This window comes from Mytilus californianus, unplaced genomic scaffold (genome assembly GCF_021869535.1).
Source record: "Mytilus californianus isolate M0D057914Y unplaced genomic scaffold, xbMytCali1.0.p SCAF_2, whole genome shotgun sequence".
Classification (NCBI taxonomy): domain Eukaryota; kingdom Metazoa; phylum Mollusca; class Bivalvia; order Mytilida; family Mytilidae; genus Mytilus; species Mytilus californianus.
Window position 1 is genome coordinate 7,137,345 of NW_026262668.1, and position 24,013 is coordinate 7,161,357.

Consider the following 24,013-nt stretch of genomic DNA (forward strand, 5'->3'; position numbering starts at 1 on the left):
TTACACAGCAACATTATATTCCTTCTTTTTAATCAGACATCATACTATAACTTGCCTACATTTATTGTTTAAAATTCATGTGAATAATACCAAAACAAATATTTATATTTTTATTTACAATATAAAATTAATTACACTTTTGCATTTTTAACTGTAAAAATGAAAATTTTCGTGCTGTGGTTATTTCCGCTTATCTAGCAATCATGTAAAATACGGGAAAATATTCCCCTCTTGAATAGTTTACACAAATCAACCAAATTTATGAGAAGGGCTTATTTATCGTTCAATAAGTGAATTTAACCACAGCACAATAAATTTTGCATTGAAATTGTGAAAATATCAACACAAAATATAACTATTGATGAAATGTCATTAGAATCAAATAAGATACTTTGTTGGAAACAAACAATTTCAAACCATTGTTTAGTTTTTCAGAAACACATTAAATAATAAATATTAGAATGGTCCATATTTAATATGCAGTAATGTTTTAGTGAAAGTTCATTATTCTTTTATTTTTAATTTTTACAATACATCTTTGATAGAGCTTAAAATTTCTACCAGCACTAAAAAAAACCATCATAATAATTTATAACAATGTTAAACAGTTTGGTGATAGCATATATATGGTTTGCCACAATTAAGGACTTGCCCAGGGTAACAAGTATATATTTTCAATATAAAATAACCTTTCAACTTAAGCTTTGAGTTTAAGGCTTAATTGAATTGTTTCCCTTTCTTGTGTCAGCAAAATTAGCTTAAGCTGACTGTACTTATGAAATAGAATTTCACTGTTATTTCCATAGCAGATAAATGAATTTTTAGAGGAAAACAAAATAACTTAAAAAAAAACAGATTCAGTTTTCTGTAAATCTGCCTCTGGTTCTGCAAGATTGAACTGATGAGGGCTATTCCATTAAACTGGATAAAAAGGGAAGGAAGTGAAGTTTAATTTTTGGACATTGGTATAGGGTCATTTATGGTTGTATGTCCGTTTGATGTATGCAAAAAAATATGAACGTACGAGACCCTCCTGGTTATATACCCCTAAGTAGGAAGTATGCAAAACTATGAAAAGTATGTTGGACGTCTGGGCAATTTGGAAGTCCTCTTCTACTTATCCACATCTATTTTATTAGAATAGCAAAGATGGGAAATAGTGAGGGACGATTATGTACCAAACACAATTATTTTCATTTTAAAAATTTATGAACATACATGTATTAATGAATATATTCATGCATTTAATGTTATAATAACAAACAATGAAGGTAAACAGAGAATAATCTAGAATATCATCAGAGGAACATAATGGTTTGCCCACGTCTGTACTTTTTAAAAAATATATCATGATGCAATGAAAAAAAAAGAATTGATCACAACTATGTAGATGTTTTTGCTCAATTTGTTCTAGATTATGCCCTAATCCATTATAATTAGTTTCAAACAAATCGAATAAATAATTAGTCAGTTCAAACATAGTATATCATTATTTTGATACGATTTTCTTTTGTCCATTTTTCTACATGTCCATTTACTTAAAATTTCTTGACACTCAACTATTCTGTTTCAAATTATTGGTCTTTATCAACTAATATTATAAAAAGTAAGGTGTTGTTGACTTTGCTGGTATAACTCGTTCTGAATCGGGAACAGCTCTGAAAAGTTTAGCTTCCCTGTTATCTGCGTCGTTAAATGATAATACTGCAGCAATGTTTCCACATCTATAGCAATAGTTAGGTGCTGACCATACTGTTACTAACTTCTCATCAAACATATACTTATATCCTGTAATATTCAAATTTAAAATTCATATTATTACTATTATTAAAATACAATGTTTATAAACCCCTTTCTAATAAAAAAATAAATTTTAATTGCTCTACACAATAAACAAGAATGTGTCCATAGTACACGGATGCCCTACTCACACTATCATTTTCTATGTTCAGTGGACTGTAAAATTGGGATCAAAACTCTAATTTGGCATTAAAATTAGGAATTTCATATCATAGGGAACATGTGTACTAAGTTTTCAAGTTGATTGGACTTCAACTTCATCAAAAACTACCTTGACCAAAAACTTTAACCTGAAGCGGGACAGACGGACGAACTGACACACAGACCGAAAAAAACATAATGCCCCTAGGTGGGGCATAAAAATAATAGTATCAATAAACAAACAAAAATATGGTACAAAAGGTGAGGTAATAAAAAAGATTTCCATTGTAAATTTCATATTAAAGAGAAATAACTCCTGTAAAAATAATAGATCAGCACTGATTTTCAAATTCAGCAAATACATTACTGATGTAAACTTTTGATATAAATTTCACAACAATCCTACAAGAAATGTGGTTGTGACAGAGCTAACAATGCAATTTTATAATTTTGTAAAGTGGATTTTACAATAGTCAATTCATCCATGTTATGGAATTTTATCTTTAATATACAGTTATGTGATTAGAATTTATTTACATATAGCTAACAATGGATCTGTGTTTATAAATTTATAAAGAACATATACCATATAATAAATATCATCTAATGAAATACATATTAATTTTTTTTTATAAAGTGATATTATGCACTTAAATTCCAATTCACGTCTATCTAATTCCAAGTTTGTTTCAGCATATTGCATTAATATATACCTAGATGGCTTGATCTGGGAAATTTAATTAAATTGCATCCACATATTCAATTTGTTTATTTTTAGAGAAAGTTCTGTTCTGAAAGTATATCTAAACTGTTATCTTTTATTATGAAAAAATCTGAAAATGTTCAAAGTGTTGATAAAAATACTATTGATGAAATTGTAAATGAAATAAGAGATGTTTTTCTCAATTCTGCTAGAAATACATTTGGTGAGTTCGTACAGAAAACTTATGGATATGATTTCACGGGAGGGAAACAAAATCACCGTGATTGGTTTAACACAGAATGCCGCCGGGAAAGGAGGGCGTTTAGAAAATCAAAAAGGTTATATAAACGATATGGTTCACGCATGTTCAATGAACGTATGAGACGTAGTGAGACTCTATATAAAAAAACCATGGATAAAAATATTAGATCATTTAATGTTAATTTACGTTCAAAAATGAAAAAGATGCGAACAAAAAACCCGAAAGATTTTTGGAAAATTATAAATCGAGGTAGACGAAGGAAAAAAATGATATTAATATTGAAGATTTGTTTTCCTTTTTTAAGGATCTGAATAAAAATAACGAAACAGAAAACCGATACATATTAGAAAATGATGTTAACGAAAATTCATCAAATGTATTTCTCAATGCTTGTATCACTAAAGATGAAATATTGAAGGCCATAAAAAGCCTGAAAAATAATAAGACACCTGGTGATGATCTTATTGTAAATGAATATATATGTTCGTCTATTGAATTTTTTATTGATGTTTATGTGTATCTATTTAATCTTATTTTTGACACAGGATTGTTGCCTGAGGCATGGTTAATAGGAAATGTAATTCCATTGTTTAAAAACAAAGGCTCTGAAAATGATCCACAAAACTATAGGCCTATAACGTTATTATCTACTATGGGTAAACTTTTTACCTCAATATTGAACACAAGATTATGTAATTATCTTGATGAATTATGTATACTAAATGAAAACCAAGCAGGTTTCAGAAGGGATTATTCTACGACTGAACACATTTTTACTATACATATTTTATTTGAATTATTGAAATTGGGAAAGAAAAGGTTACATTGTGCTTTTATCGACTTTGAAAAAGCGTTTGACTCTTTACAGCGAAATTTACTTCTGTTCAAATTATTGCAGAATGAAGTAAATGGGAATTTTTTTCGTGTTATTCAGAATATGTATGATTTTGCCAAATCTCGTATTATACATGAGGGCAAAAAATCCGATTTCTTCCCTTGTGAGATGGGGGTACGGCAAGGGGAAAACCTTTCACCTGCTTTGTTTTCTATATTTTTAAATGATCTTCAAACTTTTTTTGAACAGAAAAATATAACTGGCTTAAAATCTATATCACAAGATATCGAAAATGAGCTGTCAGTATTTTTGAAATTATTTCTACTTTTATATGCAGATGATACTGTTTTATTAGCAGAAAATAGCACTGATCTACAATACATGTTAAATACCTTTTACGAATATTGTGAAGAATGGAAAATGAAAATAAATACAAATAAAATTAAAAACCAATTGTTCAGAGAACAATTGAAGGTCTTTCCACCAGTAAGGATCTATTTTGATATGAAAAATATTAAAATTAGGTTTTTAAATGTCAATTCCAGTGTCAAATGACAGCTTAATGTACGCTTATTCCAAAAATATATGGTTTCTATGCAAAAAAAGATAAATAAGGGAGATAATTTTTGACTTCCGGTTTAAAAAATGTCACTTCCGGTATTGTTTGATAGTTTACTTGACACTGATTCCAAAAATATATAGTTCTATATACTTGAACATTAATTTAGTACAATAAATAGCTACTTCCGGTTTACACGAGGTCACTTCCGGTTGGCTTTTTCAAGGTCAAATGGCTTGCAACCTAATGCAAAAAGTCCCATGGCTTTATCATGTATATATATGAGGTAAAAGCAAAGGTCAAAATATAGAACGTCAAATCAACCTTTGACCTTGACCCCAATTTCAAGGTCATGAAACAAGGGCTTCAAATCAAAATACCCTAGGTCTCAATTATATATGATGAATGAGTTATATCACCATACGTGTAATTTTGAATATGATAGGGGAGAAAACTGCCATTAAATGTCTCCGTAACCTTTCAACTCAAATTTACGTGTTACAACATGTCGCAACTAACAAGTCTGGAAAAAAATTTGTCGATATCTTATAAGATTTCTGAAAATTAGTGATAACAAGCCAAAAATCAAAATTTTTAACATGACCTTGACCTTTGACCTTGACCTCATTTTCATTTTTATGGACCAAGGACCTCAAATCAAAAGACCCTAGGCCTCTATCACTTATGGTTTTCCAGTTACAAATACATTTCACTTATATTAAATACAAAAGGGGAAATAACTCTCATATGGAGTCTTTGTAAAGCTTCAGTCTAAATAAAACCTAACATCCTGAGGATATAACGAGCAATTTGGAAAAATAAATTTGTCGCTTTCTTTTACGGTTTCAGAGGAGATCTCATAACAAGAAAAACAGTGTTTGGGGAGATAACTCTTACAAAGAAAAGTGTTCGGTTAAACAGGGTCAGTTTGAAAAGCGTATAGACTGTATGATATCATATACCCAAAAACTAAGCGACATCTTTTGAAACAAAAATACACCGCAAGAAAAAAATTAGGCGGAAGGAAAAAAAAAAAAAATAGAATGTCAAATTAAACTTTGACCTTGACCCCAATTTAAAGGTCATGAAACAAGGGACTCAAATCAAAAGACCCTAGGTCTCAATTATATAAGATGAATAAGTAATATCACCATACATGTAATTTTGAATATAAAAGGGGAGAAAATTCCCATTAAATGTCTCAGTACCCTTTCAACTCAAATTTACTTGTTACAACATGTTGCAACTAACAATTCTGTAAAAAAATTTGTCGACATCTTATAAGATTTCTGAAAATTAGTAATTACAAGCCAAAATCAAAATTTTTAACATGACTTTGACCTTTGACCTTGACCTCAGTTTCATATTTATGGACCAAGGACCTCAAATCAAAAGACCCTAGGCCTCTATCACTTATGATTTTCCAGTTACAAATACTTTTCACATATATCAAATACAAAAGGGGAAATAACTCTCATATGGAGTCTTCCTAAAGCTTCGGTCTAAATAAAACCTAACATCCTGAGGATATAACGAGCAATTTGGAAAAATAAATTTTTCGCTTTCTTTTACGGTTTCAGAGGAGATCTCATAACAAGAAAAACAGTGTTTGGGGAGATAACTCTTACAAAGAAAAGTGTTCGGTTAAACAGGGTCAGTTTCAAAAGCGTATAGACTGTATGATATCATATACCAAAAATGTAAGCGACAACTTTTGAAACAAAAATACACCGCAAGAAAAAAATTAGGCATAAGAAAAAAAAATAAAATAAAAATAGAACGTCAAATTTAACTTTGACCTTGACCCCAATTTAAAGGTCATGAAACAAGGGCCTCAAATCAAAAGACCCTAGGTCTCAATTATATAAGATGAATGAGTTATATCACCATACATGTAATTTTGAATATAAAAGGGGAGAAAACTCCCAATAAATGTCTCAGTACCCTTTCAACTCAAATTTATGTGTTACAACATGTCGCAACTAACAAGTCTGTAAAAAAATTTGTCGATATCTTATAAGATTTCTGAAAATTAGTGATAACAAGCCAAAAATCAAAATTTACAACATGACCTTGACCTTTGACCTTGACCTCATTTTCATTTTTATGGACCAAGGACCTCAAATCAAAAGACCCTAGGCCTCTATCACTTATGGTTTTCCAGTTACAAATACATTTCACTTATATTAAATACAAAAGGGGAAATAACTCTCATATGGAGTCTTCGTAAAGCTTCGGTCTAAATAAAACCTAACATCCTGAGGATATAACGAGCAATTCGGAAAAATAAATTTGTCGCTTTCTTTTACGGTTTCAGAGGAGATCTCATAACAAGAAAAACAGTGTTTGGGGAGATAACTCTTACAAAGAAAAGTGTTCGGTTAAACAGGGTCAGTTTCAAAAGCGTATAGACTGTATGATATCATATACCCAAAAACTAAGCGACATCTTTTGAAACAAAAATACACAGCAAGAAAAAAATTAGGCGGAAGAAAAAAAAAATAATCAGAAGAAAACCAATAGGTCTTTCCACGGAAAGGTGGAAAGACCTAACTAAAGTTTTGATCTTTTCGAGTGGCAGAATGCCAGCAAATCTCAAGTTCACAGTAAATTGCAATGATATTGAAATTGTAAAAGAATACAAATATTTAGGTATTTTATATTCTAGAAGTGGATCCTTTTTATCAAATAAAAAATATTTAAAAGAGCAAGCCACAAAAGCTATGTATAGTGTTTTAAAAAAAGGTAGACAAAACAATTTGTCAATAGAATGTCAACTTGATTTATTTGACAAAATGGTTTTACCAATACTGCTATATGGATCAGAAATATGGGGTTTTGAAAATATAGATATACTTGAACGTGTACATTTACAATTTTGTAAAATGATTTTACATTTAAAACAGTCTACTCCAAATTTCATTGTGTATGCAGAGCTTGGCAGATACCCCATTACCGTGTCTGTGAAATTGCGAATGGTTAATTTCTGGAGTAGACTTCTTAATGGAAAAGAAAGTAAAATTTGTGTTATATTATACAAACTTGTATTTTTATATTATAATGATAACGGAATAGAAACTAAGTGGATATCATATGTTAAAAATATTTTTGATAATTGTGGTATGTCCAATATATGGAATGCACAGTTTGTTGATAAATGGGTGACAAAATGTATTGAGCAAAAACTCAAAGACCAGTTCCAACAAGAATGCTTTGCTTTTGTTGCAGACTCGCCTAAAACTATATGTTATCGTATTTTTAAAAAGAATTTTCAATTTGAAAAATATTTTTCTTCTTTGCCTTACAAATTTATTCATACATTTTGCAAATATAGATGTGGAAGTCACCACTTGCCGATTGAGTCTGGAAGGTGGCAGGGTATACCGAGAGAAGACAGAATCTGCCGTCTCTGTGACTCAAACGACATTGGTGACGAGTATCATTACATCATGAATTGTGGAACATTTAATTTGGAAAGAAAGAAATTTTTACCGAAATACTGTTTGTCAAACCCTAATATCTATAAATTTGATCAACTGTTTAATTCATCAAATATTGTAATATTAGAAAAACTATGTAAATTTATCAAAGTTATAAATGTGAAAGTCAGTCCTCCAAGTTAATTTTATTGTATTGTTCGCACATGCATGCAAAAATTGTATTTTATAGTTATATTCATGTATGTTCTCTATAACTATGTAATTGTAGTTTTATGAGAAATAAAGTATTCGTATTCGTTCCTTAAAATATTTTGATTACATGTATACTGGTAATTGCATTATGTTTCCATTATTGGTCAATACCTGTATGCTAATCAATGACTTTGCCAAAATAGTGGTGGAGGTTGTTTTCAAAGTGAAGGACCAGACCTTAATGAGAAGGTATTTCAATGCAATTTCAAATCAAGACAAATATGACCAATAAAAAATTGAAAAAAATACAAACAATAACTCTAAAGTAACTTACCTTCATGCACTAACTGATGAGCTCTACATATCAACTTCAAACCATTTATATGTACAAACTAAAAAATCAAATTGTAAACAGATAGATTCAACATTCAAAATTCCTTCCAATATCTTTTATAGTATTGAATAATTACATATCAGGGCTTTGAAATAATTATTTTCTGTTGAAGTAGGGTTGAGCACTCACAATAATACTCAACCATGCCACATTCTTTATTTGCCTATTCAAAATCAGGAGCCTTTAATTCAGAGGTTGTTGTTGATTGCTGTCTGTCATATTTGTTTTTTATTAGTTCGTTTTTAGCATAAATTAGGCTGTTGGTTTTCCCTTTTGGATTTTTTCACATTTTTTATGTCAGGGCCTTTTATAGCCTACTAAACAGGATAGGTTTTGCTCATTGTTGAAGGTCTTAAGGTGGCCTATAGTGTTTACTTCTTCATCCTATCATCTCTGGTAGATAGTGGTCTCATTGGCAATTACATGTATACTATATCCTATCTTAACCACTATATTTCAAACTAGGGAACTATCAAATATAATGTATATAAAACACTTCAAAAAATAAATTTTGAATGTTGCTTTCTGGTAAGTATCAGGGTCAGTTCACATTGAATTTGTAAGTGTCTGAAAAGTCTGACTCTATATATGACTAAGTACCAGTAGGTGTTTGAAAAGTCCATATATGACTAATTATGTGTTCTGAAATTTATATATGGAATTATGTGGAGCTAAATATCAATTTTAGTATATAAATTCCAGCTGTTAGTTATAGAAGAATTTATAACACTAACCTCATTTGTAACTTTGGCACCAAACAACCATCCTGCTCCTCTTGGACTAACAGACCATGTATCTACATCTTCTGGATCAGACCATACCAAATGTTCAATGTATTAAGGAAAAGTTTTATAAGAAAAAATGTTTCATAAGCAATTTCTATATTATACAAACAGTCCAAGGGCTGTTCCAAATTTTATCATGGTGGGGGATTGGAGCCACTCAAATTGTCTAAATTTGGGGCCTGGGAGGAACTCAAATTGTCTAATTGTGGTTGGTTGCATTTTCCTTAGAATTTTGTAAGAATTACAAGTAAAACAAAAATTTTATATTATGAGTGGTTGGGGTCTTAATAAATGCCTCCCATGCCCGGCATGCCTTGATTTAGGAACAGTCTAAGTGGAATGTGGAAGATCACATGAACTAAAGGGATTGAATGAAACATGAACCCAATGACACAAGAAGCCAAAAAGACATCTACTTTGATACCGCATTTTTGCACCAAAGTCAGGAGTCTCTGGCCTTTGTTAGTCTTGTATGTTTTTTTAATTTTAGTTCATTTATGTGTTTCGGAGTTTAGTGTGACATCCATTTTCACTGAACTAGTACACATTTTTGTTTAGGGTCCAGCTGAAGCCCGCCTCCCGGTGCGGGATTTTCTCGCTGTGTTGAAGACCCATTTGTGGCCTTGGGCTGTTTTCTGCTCTTTGGTCGGGTTGTTGTCTCTTTGACACATTCCCCATTTCCATTCTTAATTTCAAACAGTAATTCGAAGGTCTATAATTATGTATTTTATGTCAATATCTAAAATTGATATTTGCAGCTAACTATTCTGTGCAGTACTGGTATGTTTAGATTATATGGTTTTCTACACTTTCACATCATAAAATATCAGTTGTGAGCCTCAATGTGAACAATTTTGGCGAGTGCAGCGAAAACAATAAATATCCAAAAACAAAACTGTCACAACAGATTTTTAGATTAGACCCCTCCTTCCTATATGTTGAAAGAGAAGGGACAAGGTCTGAAATTTTGATGGTTTTATTTTAATTTAAAACTTTTTACAGACTCTGGATGATTTAGAACTAGAAATATTATATAGTATATTTCTGAAGAAATGTAGGACAGAAAGTCACAGGACAAAAAGTCACGGACAAAAAGTCACAGGACAAAAAGTCACAGGACAAAAAGTCACAATTCAGTTTTGAGATTACATTTCTTTAAACAAGAAAACACTAATTTAAAAAATAAAATTTTTATTTTTTCTTGAACTATTATATATGAAGCAACTTTGTAATTAAAATTAATTCAATAAATATCAATAATGATCAAATAATTGTTATGAAAACAAAATGTCAAAGTGGCTTGGTACTTAAATGGCTTCATTGTGGCAAGAAATATATCCTTTGCATGTTTAAAATTTAATAAATTTTAATCAAGGCTTATGAACAATTTCCTAAACTTAAAAATGAATATATGTAATAAAAAGAAAATATTTCAAGATCTTTCTCTTATATATTCAAACAATTGTCAACAAATTATTTGTGACTTTTTGTCCTGTGACTATTTGTCCTATCAAATTTGTGACTTTATGTCCTGTGACTTTTTGTCCTGTGACTTTCTGTCCGTTTACCATTTCTGAAGACTGTATTTTGCCCTCTTGTTTTAGTTATTTTTGTCATTTGGTTGCTGTCTCATTGATGTATACCTCACATTATTCATAACACAACTGAAACTTACAATGACTTTGTCTCTAAATGAGTTGAGCAACAATATCCATATAAATGATCACAAGAAGTTTAAATTCAAATCTACACAGAAAACTGTTAAGAGATCTAAAATTCCATATCAAACCACTGGACAACCAAAACATTTTAGTGCAGCAGAAAAAGTGGTTTGATTGATTTATTATTGCGTTGGTTGTTATTTCCAGAAGCAAGTATTTAATGCATATTGAGATAAATAGACACTAGCATGTTACCATTTAAAAATTTTTTAACAATTCTTAACACTACTGGTCTTGTTTAGAACTGATACCAAAACTAGGATTTTGAACACACTTTCTTCAAATCTATACAAATAGTACAAAAGCTCATAATTCAAATGCATTTAGAAGTATAAGTACCAAGCAACTACCCATTGACATTAGGGATACTGTGTCCTGGTAGGAAGATCTATGTATATAGACTTGCCTTGTGAGCAAGATTTATCATGTTATAAATCAGGCCAATATGTACACTATAACAGTTAGTGTGGATTTCTACATATTAATCATGTCAATGGTGTGCAGACCATCTAATAAGATTCTAGAATATACATTTTTTGTAGCAACGTTGAACACATACATTGATTTCTTTATTATGTAAATTAGTCTTACTTTTTAGTGTTCAAATATAAACCATCCAGAAGTTTTGCCTGTTTCCAGTCACTACAATCATGGACAGGTGGACATTGTAAAATCCATGTGAGGTGTAGTGTATATACTACAATCATGGACAGGTGGACAATGTAAAATCCATGTGAGGTGTAGTGTATATACTTCAATCATGGACAGGTGGACATTGTAAAATCCATGTGAGGTGTAGTCTATTTACTACAATCATGGACAGGTGGACATTGTAAAATCCATGTGAGGTGTAGTGTATTTACTACAATCATGGACAGGTGGACATTGTTACATCCATGTGAGGTGTAGTGTATTTACTTCAATCATGGACAGGTGGACATTGTTACATCCATGTGAGGTGTAGTGTATTTACTTCAATCATGGACAGGTGGACATTATAAAATCCATGTGAGGTGTAGTCTATTTACTACAATCATGGACAGGTGGACATTGTAAAATCCATGTGAGGTGTAGTGTATTTACTACAATCATGGACAGGTGGACACTGTTACATCCATGTGAGGTGTAGTGTATTTACTTCAATCATGGACAGGTGGACATTGTTACATCCATGTGAGGTGTAGTGTATTTACTTCAATCATGGACAAATGGACATTGTAAAATCCATGTGAGGTGTAGTCTATTTACTACAATCATGGACAGGTGGACATTGTAAAATCCATGTGAGGTGTAGTGTAAATACTACAATCATGGACAGGTGGACATTGTAAAATCAATGTGAGGTGTAGTGTATATACTACAATCATGGACAGGTGGACATTGTAAAATCCATGTGAGGTGTATTGTATATACTTCAATCATTGACAGGTGGACATTGTAAAATCCATGTGAGGTGTAGTGTATATACTACAATCATGGACAGGTGGACATTGTAAAATCCATGTGAGGTGTACATGTAGTGTATATACTACAATCATGGACAGGTGGACATTATAAAATCCATGTGAGGTGTAGTGTATATACTACAATCATGGACAGGTGGACATTGTAAAATCTGTGTGAGGTGTAGTGTATATACTACAATCATGGACAGGTGGACATTGTAAAATCCATGTGAGGTGTAGTGTATACACTTCAATCATGGACAGGTGGACATTGTAAAATCCATGTGAGGTGTAGTGTATATACTACAAGCATGGACAGGTGGACATTGTAAAATCCACGTGAGGTGTAGTGTATTTACTACAATCATGGACAGGTGGACATTGTAAAATCCATGTGAGGTGTAGTGTATATACTACAATCATGGACAGGTGGACATTGTAAAATCCGTGTGAGGTGTAGTGTATATACTACAAACATGGACAGGTGGACATTGTAAAATCCATGTGAGGTGTAGTGTATATACTTCAATCATGGACAGGTGGACATTGTAAAATCCATGTGAGGTGTAGTCTATTTACTACAATCATGGACAGGTGGACATTGTAAAATCCATGTGAGGTGTAGTGTATTTACTACAATCATGGACAGGTGGACATTGTTACATCCATGTGAGGTGTAGTGTATTTACTTCAATCATGGACAGGTGGACATTGTTACATCCATGTGAGGTGTAGTGTATTTACTTCAATCATGGACAGGTGGACATTATAAAATCCATGTGAGGTGTAGTCTATTTACTACAATCATGGACAGGTGGACATTGTAAAATCCATGTGAGGTGTAGTGTATTTACTACAATCATGGACAGGTGGACACTGTTACATCCATGTGAGGTGTAGTGTATTTACTTCAATCATGGACAGGTGGACATTGTTACATCCATGTGAGGTGTAGTGTATATACTACAATCATGGACAGGTGGACATTGTAAAATTAATGTGAGGTGTAGTGTATATACTACAATCATGGACAGGTGGACATTGAAAAATCCATGTGAGGTGTAGTGTATATACTACAATCATGGACAGGTGGACATTGTAAAATCCATGTGAGGTGTAGTCTATTTACTACAATCATGGACAGGTGGACATTGTAAAATCCATGTGAGGTGTAGTGTATTTACTTCAATCAAGGACAGGTGGACATTGTAAAATCCATGTGAGGTGTAGTGTATATACTACAAACATGGACAGGTGGACATTGTAAAATCCATGTGAGATGTAGTGAATATACTACAATCATGGACAGGTGGACATTGTAAAATCCGTGTGAGGTGTAGTGTATATACTACAAACATGGACAGGTGGACATTGTAAAATCCATGTGAGGTGTAGTGTATTAACTACAAACATGGACAGGTGGAAATTGTAAAATCCATGTCAGATGTAGTGAATATACTACAATCATGGACAGGTGGACATTGTAAAATCCATGTGAGGTGTAGTGTATATACTACAATCATGGACAGGTGGACATTGTAAAATTAATGTGAGGTGTAGTGTATATACTACAATCATGGACAGGTGGACATTGAAAAATCCATGTGAGGTGTAGTGTATATACTACAATCATGGACAGGTGGACATTGTAAAATCCATGTGAGGTGTACATGTAGTGTATATACTACAATCATGGACAGGTGGACATAATAAAATCCATGTGAGGTGTAGTCTATTTACTACAATCATGGACAGGTGGACATTGTAAAATCCATGTGAGGTGTAGTGTATTTTCTACAATCATGGACAGGTGGACATTGTTACATCCATGTGAGGTGTAGTGTATTTACTTAGCTTCAATCATGGACAGGTGGACATTGTTACATCCATGTGAGGTGTAGTGTATTTACTTCAATCATGGACAGGTGGACATTGTAAAATCCATGTGAGGTGTAGTCTATTTACTACAATCATGGACAGGTGGACATTGTAAAATCCATGTGAGGTGTAGTGTATTTACTACAATCATGGACAGGTGGACATTGTAAAATCAATGTGAGGTGTAGTGTATATACTACAATCATGGACAGGTGGACATTGTAAAATCCATGTGAGGTGTAGTGTATATACTTCAATCATGGACAGGTGGACATTGTAAAATCCATGTGAGGTGTAGTGTATATACTACAATCATGGACAGGTGGACATTGTAAAATCCATGTGAGGTGTACATGTAGAGTATATACTACAATCATGGACAGGTGGACATTATAAAATCCATGTGAGGTGTAGTGTATATACTACAATCATGGACAGGTGGACATTGTAAAATCTGTGTGAGGTGTAGTGTATATACTACAATCATGGACAGGTGGACATTGTAAAATCCATGTGAGGTGTAGTGTATACACTTCAATCATGGACAGGTGGACATTGTAAAATCCATGTGAGGTGTAGTGTATATACTACAAGCATGGACAGGTGGACATTGTAAAATCCATGTAAGGTGTAGTGTATTTACTACAATCATGGACAGGTGGACATTGTAAAATCTGTGTGAGGTGTAGTGTATTTACTACAATCATGGACAGGTGGACATTGTAAAATCCATGTGAGGTGAAGAGTATTATTGAAGCACAGGGGCCAATCCAGAAGTTTTGCTCATTCCCAGTCACTACAATTATTGACAGGTGGACAATGTAAAATCCATGTGAGGTGTAGTGTATTATGTAGTAATCATTGTGATAAAGGATATCACAGAATGCACCTTTATGTGGTATTTCTTGATTTCTCTCTATTGTACGTATCTGGTCAATAGTTTTAATGTCTGGTGATAAACCTCCATGTACACATAAAATTGTTTCATCTATTATCTACAATTATACAAAGAAACAAAAAAAATCAATGAAATTCTTAAAGAATTCTCAAATATTCAATTTAATTGACGTAAATACATGTCAATCTAGCAAACTTATTCAGCCATAATTTACAGATTATCCAGTATGTTAGATGGTGTGAAGACTGTGAATACAATTAAATTAAATGCAAACATATGAATTTTACCTCTATTTAAGAGTCTGTAGCTTTGCATAATTTTTATTATATTGTGGTGGCATACATTTCTTAGTTTTTTTTTCAAATATTCTTTTAACATTTTGTGCTGGCATATATGTCTTTATATTTTCTTCACATATTCATTAAAAATAATTTGTTATCAAGACGCAATTTTTACACACAAAAAAAACTGGAAAAGAGAAGGCATTAAATTAGAAACAAATAAAATGGCTCTGTAGAAAAACTTGCATGAGGCTACTCTTAGGTATATAAATATTGAGCCAAATATGACTGTTAAAAGTCCTATTAAAACTCAGGAATGACAAAACAGAAAATTTTCAAAATCAAGAGCAAGTCTACATTTATAAATCTCAACAACAGTGTTAAGTTTGTAGTAATTTGATCCAAGCACACTAGAGCTAGTGCATGCATTTAAAAAATGCCATTTATTCATCTAACGGTCAAGTTACCATAATTCTGGAATGACATATCATTTTTTTTCGAATCAAATGGTGTGTTATATTCACCAAATTCCACAATTATGACAAGTTTTCAATAATCAATCAAAGAAACTAAAGTTATGGTACTACATGTGAAAAATCTACTTAGATTTGATAATTTAAGTTTGTAACTCTGGAATGACAAACCAGAAAATTAAAAAAATTCCTTTTATCAATCCCCAAAAAATAATTAAAGTTTTGAGGAAATCATTCCAGGCATACTGGAGTAAGTGTGCAATATGAGAAAAATTGCCTTAGGCTTAATTAAAACGTTGAAAGTCCTGTCACTCTGGACCAAATAAGCTAAACATTTTCAAAATTAATTTAAAAAAAAGTCTTCAATCAATACTAATTATACGTGAATTGTTGTAAGCAAATTTGAGTTGTTATAGTAAGTGTTGAAGGACAGAAATTGGTATAAACTAATATGTCCTGTCTTCGACGGGCGTATAACAACTAAAAGGAAATTGACCTGATTGAGGCGAAATATTATAAAGGATATGTATTTATATCAGACATGGTTTCAGAATTTTTTTTACATCTATCACAACAGTGTATAAACACTGTATTAAACTTACTGCGGCAACTGTAAGTAGATCAAATACTTTACAACAATATCTCCATGCATTAGCATTACCATACTTTGTCTGGCACTCATCTGTATAACATAAAGAATTAGTCATTAGTTATAAGGTGACATTATTCTTTCAGGGCAGATCAAGAATTTTTTTTGAGAGGGTTAAATAGAAAAAGTATTTGCCAGGTGTGTGCCAATTAATCTTTACATAATTTTTTTTCATAGATTTAAAGAATTCTATTTCTGATATTTACACACAATTTTTATATCCTTTACATATCACCACAAGTGTAATTATTATGACCTACATGATGGGTGCCCCTATCGAAGCAGGAGCTGCTTACTCTTCCACAGCACTGGAGATCACCCACAGTTTTTTGTGGAGTTCATGTTGGTCAGTTTTTAGATTTCTGAGTAATGTTTTATAGACTGTTGTTTGTTTGTGTTCTTTCATTCTTTGCCATGATGTGTCAGTTTTTCTTCAGCTTAAAGAATCTTGAATGTCCCCTTAGTATCTTTTGCTTGATTTTTAAATCAACAGTTGTTTCCTACAGCAAATTCAGTACATTCACATTTAACAGTTACACATTCATTTGTTCCAATAAGACTGCTAAAATAAAACAATTGTTGTTACAGGACCTTCTACATATTATTGTAAAATTGCAAGTAAAAATCTTGAATACTCTTCTGTACTGAGACAACAAGTGCATGAAGTTTTGGGGTCTGGGCTAGGATTCAATTTGCTGAAAAAAAACCAAATCATTATATTTAATAAAACTAAAACAAGAACCATTATTCAATTTAATGAAATTTCTAAACACGGGACCATAATTCCTTTTAATGTATGTGCAATGATGGAAAGTGTAAAATTCCATATGTTAAGCATGAAGTATACATAGGTCATGGGTCTGTGAGATGAAAGATGGGCAAAAGTTGAATTCTACATTACCATAAAATCCATATATCTGTGTAATCTGTCTACTTTCATGATTACCTCTCAGTAGGGTGATTTTGTCTGGCCACCTAAAACATTCAAATTCATTTCTAGTTCTATTTTCAGTATAAAGACGTATTTATTAAGATCAATGTAGTTTATTTTTTCAGATCAGAAAGACTTAAATTTGAATATATTATATATATTTGTCTAAACGTTTCAATATGTTGACCTAGAATAAACATAAAATATTGAAAACCATCACAAATTCAGCAATATAAAAATATTACAGGGAAATCCTAGTGTGTTGTTATGTCAATGTACTAGAAGCATGTGTAAAGCTGTCATTCACACTCACACCATGAGATATTAGACACATATTTTCAAATAAAGACTGAAAACCTTTCTATATTACCCACTGTGGTCATACAAAGCAGACTTACCGTGCCTTTAATGTGAGCAGTAACGTAAAAGTTTCCAAACTGTAATATCCTCGGTCTACAAAATCACCCTAGAATGAAATAGGATTTATCATTACTGATCATGTTGTATAACACTCATTATGAATATACATAAGACAAAATGGAAGAAAATATAAAAGAACTATTGCTATTCTGCCAATGAAAAGTGTCTGAAAAGACTTAATATGAATCTTTCGATGCAGTAATTGTGAGACTTTTTTTAAAGTTTATTCAAGATATTGAAAAATTCTAAGTATCAGCAAACAGGAAGTAGGAGTCAGACAAATTTGAATAAAGAGCTGTGTCATGAAGGCATGATACGCCCGTCGCTTTTTCAAAGATTAAAGTGCAATAACTTCTCAATGTCATATCAAAAATTTTAAAAAACTAAAGGGAGGTTATTTTTATAGATATAAACCAGTCACCAAAGTTTCATGAAAACTGCTCAAAGCACTTCTGAGTTATTGTCAGAAAACTGGTAAATCACCCTTTTTTAATGAATAAAATCCCATAACTCAGAAACGTAAAATCTTAAATTCTAAAAAATCGAAAGGGAGCTCACATAAAAAGATACATGTATAAACAATTCACCAAAGTTTATTGCAAATTGCATGAATTGGTGAAAGTGTTTTTGAGTTATTATCTGAAAACTGGAAAATCCCCCCTTTTTTAATGAATAAAACCCCCATAACTCAGAAACCTAATATCAAAAATTTATTAAAATTGAAATGGAGCTCACATCAATAGATATAAACAATTTACCAAAGTTTCATGCAAATTGGTTTAAGCATTTTTGAGTTATTGTCCGACATGCTGAAGATGAATGGACAATGGTATACCATAATACGTCCCTTAATTGGGCATATATATATGTAACACTCCCAAACGTGTCCATCCCCCCAAACGTGTCCTTCAAGGTTGATATCGCCCAAACGTGTCCGATTTCATAACCCCCAAACGTGTCCAATAATTGTTATTCGCCAAAACGTGTCCACTTTAAAACGCCTGAAGGTCTCAAAACTTTTAGCGCTATTATGTTCTCAGTGACGCCAATAACATTTACGGCAATTTCATGATAGTGGACACGATTGAAGGTGTCAGATTTCGGTTGGATCCTAGATAAGATAAAAGCCGCATTCAAAAGACATAAATCCTGAAGTATTTTGGGCACAATTACCGGAAATTAAAAAAGGAACACAGTTTAAAGAAGTAAATTATTTTGGACTTATAAACTGCGGTAATGCCTTACCATATTAATCATGTATGAGGATATTGCACGGCCGGCTTCCTGCAGAAGTGTTTTTCATTTTTTTCAACAGTTCTGTTTCTTTAAAAGCTCTTGAAATTATAAACTGGTACTCAGGGTTTTTTTTTTTTATAAATTTTGGGTTTCTAGCATTACTTAACAAGAGACATTGTGTTCAGTGGAAAATATTTCATGCATTATCATGCATCAACATATTACAACAAATACTATAGGTAGGTTCTATAATAATAATTTCTGGGACTTTGGGATTGTGCCAGTATTATTCCGGGAATTTGGGATTCGGCCTAAATTTGTACGGTTATAATAGGAATTTGCACTAATCGGGACTCGGAATTAAATAATAATTTTTGGGAGCGGGGAAAGACCGCTTTATTTTTTTCGAGACTTCAGTATGACACTCCTTCATTCCCCCTTATATAATAGAGGCCGTTTGAAATAAAAGTTGGGGAAATTCTAACTGCCACTAGATAATAAGGGCATATGGATAGGGACAAAAATGTTGCCTTGCAGCATACCACCGACGGCATCGTGAAAGCGTTGTTACAAGGATTTTAATGTGCAGAGAGAGGGCATTCTCCCTACACGAGGTATCGGATTTAATATCCACATTATAACATGACATGGCTGCGTACTTTTACATCCCGCACAGCCGAACGGAGGCCCCACTTGGGCACGGGTTATACTGTTAGTTTGATTAAGACTTAAAGGACTATATTTCAATTTACAATGAAATAGTGAAAGGAGTATATGTCAATGAAAGCACAATAACCAAATAACGGGGGACATCTTTGGGAGTTCTGCTCTTTTGTTTTTTTAACTTTTTATAATATGGACACGATTGAGTTTTCAGAGAAAGGAAAAACTTAGGCTTCATATGGACACGTTTGGGCATTTATACAAATGATACGCTTTAGTGCCCTTTTACAACTAGACATATTTTGGAGTTCAGTGACGTCATATGGACACGTTTGGGGGAATAGGACACGTTTCTGAGTGTTACATATATTCTCACAAGTTACAACTCATGAAGTCAATTGGTTCAGTAGTACTTAGGTATAAAGTGACGAAAAAATTAAAGTTCATTTGAAAAATTCTAAGTATCAGTTAACAGAAAGCAGTTATATGACGGATCTGATTATAAGTGCTTACACATTACAACTCATCACTGTCAAGCTGCTGACTAAATATGAAGTCATTTCCTGAGAAAAGTGTGACAACAATATTGGTTGGACAAGCAGACAGACAAGGTGTATGCAATAAAGCACCCCAATCCTAGAGTGGAGGTATAAAAACACAAACAATTCTTTCAAAATTTCTTTGTAATAAGTAAAAACTTTTCCAAATGGTACAGAATGGATGTATATATACATGTATAGTGGGTTCATTCCTGACACAAAATCTTTATGGGCTCTCTTTCGACATGTTCCAGTTGCATTCTTTTTCATATATTTTCAAAAAGCTAAATCTTAGCTAGTAACAATAAGCATGATAAGTATCATGAGTAAGTTACTTTTTCAAAAAAATTACAGTATCTAAATAATTAATCTGGTAATGTTGTGTAGTCTGGTGACTTACCATGAATATATAATTAGTGTCAGGTGCTTGGCCTCCTGTTTTGAACAATTCTATTAAGTCATAAAACTGAAAGAAAATTAAAAAAAATTTGAATTCATCACTGCATAACTTTTTTTTTTACTGTTCTAGCAAATGCATTTGCATATATTTTAAAACTATCAAACTTTTTGCGGTTACTTAAGAATCTATCTGATTAAAATAGAGATTCTTTGTTAATGCTTCACAAACACTCTTTTTGTTGTGAAAAAACTTGTTTCCAGATACTCTGATTTGTCATTAATTCACTCTTCCATAAATTTTGAAGCAGAAATTTTATTGGTTGACATAATAGTTATCAGAACAGAAAGTAGACCAGAGCTTTGTCTGATCCTTGTATTAAAGTGAACTATTCACATAGGGTCTTTACATTAATCAGATTGCTTAAGAAAAATACTCTGAACAGGTTTTGATACATGAACAAAATATGATGTTAATCATCTACCGGACTATGAATGTATCAGTATACGTAATAATCAGGGCAATATCAGAAAATATAATGCTGACAATCAATCTCAACCTACACTGTGGAAGGTCCAGATAAAAGCACTTAAGAAGACTGTTCACTTAACATGATATACTTGTCATGCTTGTGCATGACTTCACCATGAATGTCAACATATACATTTGTAGTAAGGGTGCTAAAACAGGTTGTACACTAAACAAAACAATGTAAAATATCTACCTTGCCACGAATGTCATCACACAGTGACAGGTGCTGATAAAGGCTGAACATTGAGCATTAATATGAAATGGGTGTTACCTAATCATGCCAATTGGTGATAGATATTAAAATTGTATTTTGCGATGAAACAAAATTTTGTAAAATCAGGGAAATGCATGTTTTTTCGGAAAGTTTTCACTTAAGTCTGACAGACTGTCAGGGTCGATTCAAGAAAGTTCAATTATGCGCAACCGGTGTCCAGCATGGAAGAAGTATTCCTCCATTTGTTAGTACATCTACAATTGAGGGATCTTTGATTGTTTGCTAAAATATCTACCTGTCCATGAATGTCACCACACACTGTGACAGGGGACGATACGGGCTGCACATTGGATTCTTCAAGGAGTAACTCACATACCATGTCACATAACCTCTGAAAATGTTTTTATAAAAAAGTCAATTAAATCAACATGATCAAATATTGATCTTAACATAGTTCAGTATTTCTTGTCTTCATAATTTTTTTAATGTTATTAACCATATTAATTAGATGAAAACTCTATAAACATACATTTGTAACAATCCCATACAAATAGATCTAGAGAATCTGTTTATATTAAAAGGCATCACCAAGACCTTTTAAGCCTTACACTGGTGAGTCACATGGGAGAAGATATCTCCTTTTTGTCTGCCACTTTTGTTTTTCTTTGGCTGCCCTTCAATAGCAATAGAACATCACTTTGAATTTCAAACTTTCCTCTCCTTGTTGTTTATTTTAAAGTATTTGTAGGAAAACTCAACATAAAATATATCGTATCTAATCTTTTAACAGACAAAAAAATCTATTATCATAAGCAATGATAAGGCATTCTCAAGACCTTTGTAGGAAACTTGACAAGGTATAAATAACTTTAAACCTTAACTAGAACGTATACCTAAAATCATGAAAATGAAGTAGTTTAACCATGAGATATTTTCTGGGAGCAATTTTTGAAGGATTTGTGCTGTTACTTAACATGCTTAACATCTTTATCATCATGACCATAACATGCAAAGGTTAAATGTCCACATGGTTACTTAAAGGCACTGGGGAGAACACTGATTAGTACCGGTATGTTATCTGCATTTATATCTGAAAATGTCTTTACGTGCATCAAACATGATACATCACATGACAGGAAGGTCTCTTTAAATATTTTTAAAATATTCACTAAAATTACCATTATTTGAAATAAATGTTTAAAGAAAAATTCAATCAATTTCAGTTCACAGTTCATTATTGTTGTTTTAGAAAGTTTCAAATTTTGTTGTATTTAGTATTAAGAAGCTCTACTGTATTGAAATGAATTTTTAAGGAGAAAAAAAACGAATTAAGTTATTTTCTCAATAAAAATTATATTACATTAATTATTTTTTAATATGTATTATAAATCTGAATGTTTTGTAACAGTCCCAGAATCATTATCATGTAAATAAAAGCATATGACAATTGCTCTATATATAAGAGCATATACGAGGAGCATATCCTTCAATCATATGATTCAACTAAGTATAACAATTAAAGAATAACATGAATAAAGCAATATCAACCATGTCAACATCAAAACTGAAATGCTAAAAATAACTCTGACGAATCATGCCTTGACTTTATTTTTTTTGCATTTTAACTGTTACAATCTTTTGAAATTGTTTAAATTCTTCAATCGTCATACTTTAAGGTCATTTTCGGGCAAGTAATTGCAATCTTTTGCTATTTCAATCCACTTTTCAATGTCAGACATTTTGTCGTTTTCCCTGTGTCTGGTACCCGGTAAAGAACTTTTTAACCCAGTCAGAATTTCTATAATAAAGTGTTTATTTCATGTTCAGTTTTTTGTTAAGGAAAATTACTTTGACCTATTTTCTGATCATTTTAAGTCAGTGAAATATCGATACCCATTAATATTTTTTATTTCTAAAGTTTATCTTATAATTATGTTTTCACTTTATATAAAATATTGCCACCCATTTTCTCTTATAAATGAACACGTTACAGTAAATAGAAGATAAGGGTGAGTTTTAATATCTACCTTTGATATCCCATAGGGAAAGATGAAAATGGGCTACTCACGTTATACTTTAGAATACAACTTCATTCCCTGTTTATAGTATCCCAGGGCAGGATGGAAAGAGATTCTATTATACATTGCAGGTTGCTGAATATCAAAATGAGACATAGAACTATACCCATGGTATTCAAGAGCATTATTATGTTCATGATTTCCAGAACTACTGCTCCTGTGGTGGAAGATTGAAAGGTACAACTTGAAATTAAAGGATTATGTATTTGCATTTGTTACTTCCCCCCAAAACGTTCACCTACTGCCTTTGGGTCTGTTGATAATTGGCTGACTTGTTATAACTGTAGTAATAAGATGATTATTGATGAACATAATTCTACGGCTCACGAAGTGTGAATAAGCCTTTTATAATTTTCTTAAAGGTTATTTATTATCCGAGAAATCGACGACTAAGAAAAACAGAGAAAAGCAATAAATAAATATATATTTTGAACGGAAATAATATTTTAAAAAGTTTGTTAAGGAATGAATAACAATAATCCTTTATAGCCACGGTGAAAATTAAGGTAATTTAATTGAGAAATGGACATGAATTAAAGATTAGATAG

At 32.0% G+C, this 24,013-nt stretch overlaps 1 protein-coding gene across 1 annotated transcript; it reads right to left on the bottom strand.

Annotated features, from left to right (window-relative positions):
- Nucleotides 1-96: 96 nt before the first annotated feature.
- LOC127729189 (serine/threonine-protein phosphatase 6 catalytic subunit) lies at nt 97-23,163 on the bottom strand. Its single transcript, XM_052236878.1, has 10 exons — nt 23,058-23,163; nt 21,683-21,778; nt 20,646-20,711; nt 17,786-17,853; nt 17,358-17,431; nt 16,410-16,489; nt 15,031-15,150; nt 9,061-9,150; nt 8,267-8,324; nt 97-1,788 (listed from the first exon to the last, which is right to left on the bottom strand). The coding sequence occupies exons 1-10, from the start codon at nt 23,124-23,126 to the stop codon at nt 1,598-1,600; spliced, it is 912 nt and encodes a 303-aa protein (XP_052092838.1). The 5' UTR covers nt 23,127-23,163; the 3' UTR covers nt 97-1,597.
- Nucleotides 23,164-24,013: the final 850 nt, after the last annotated feature.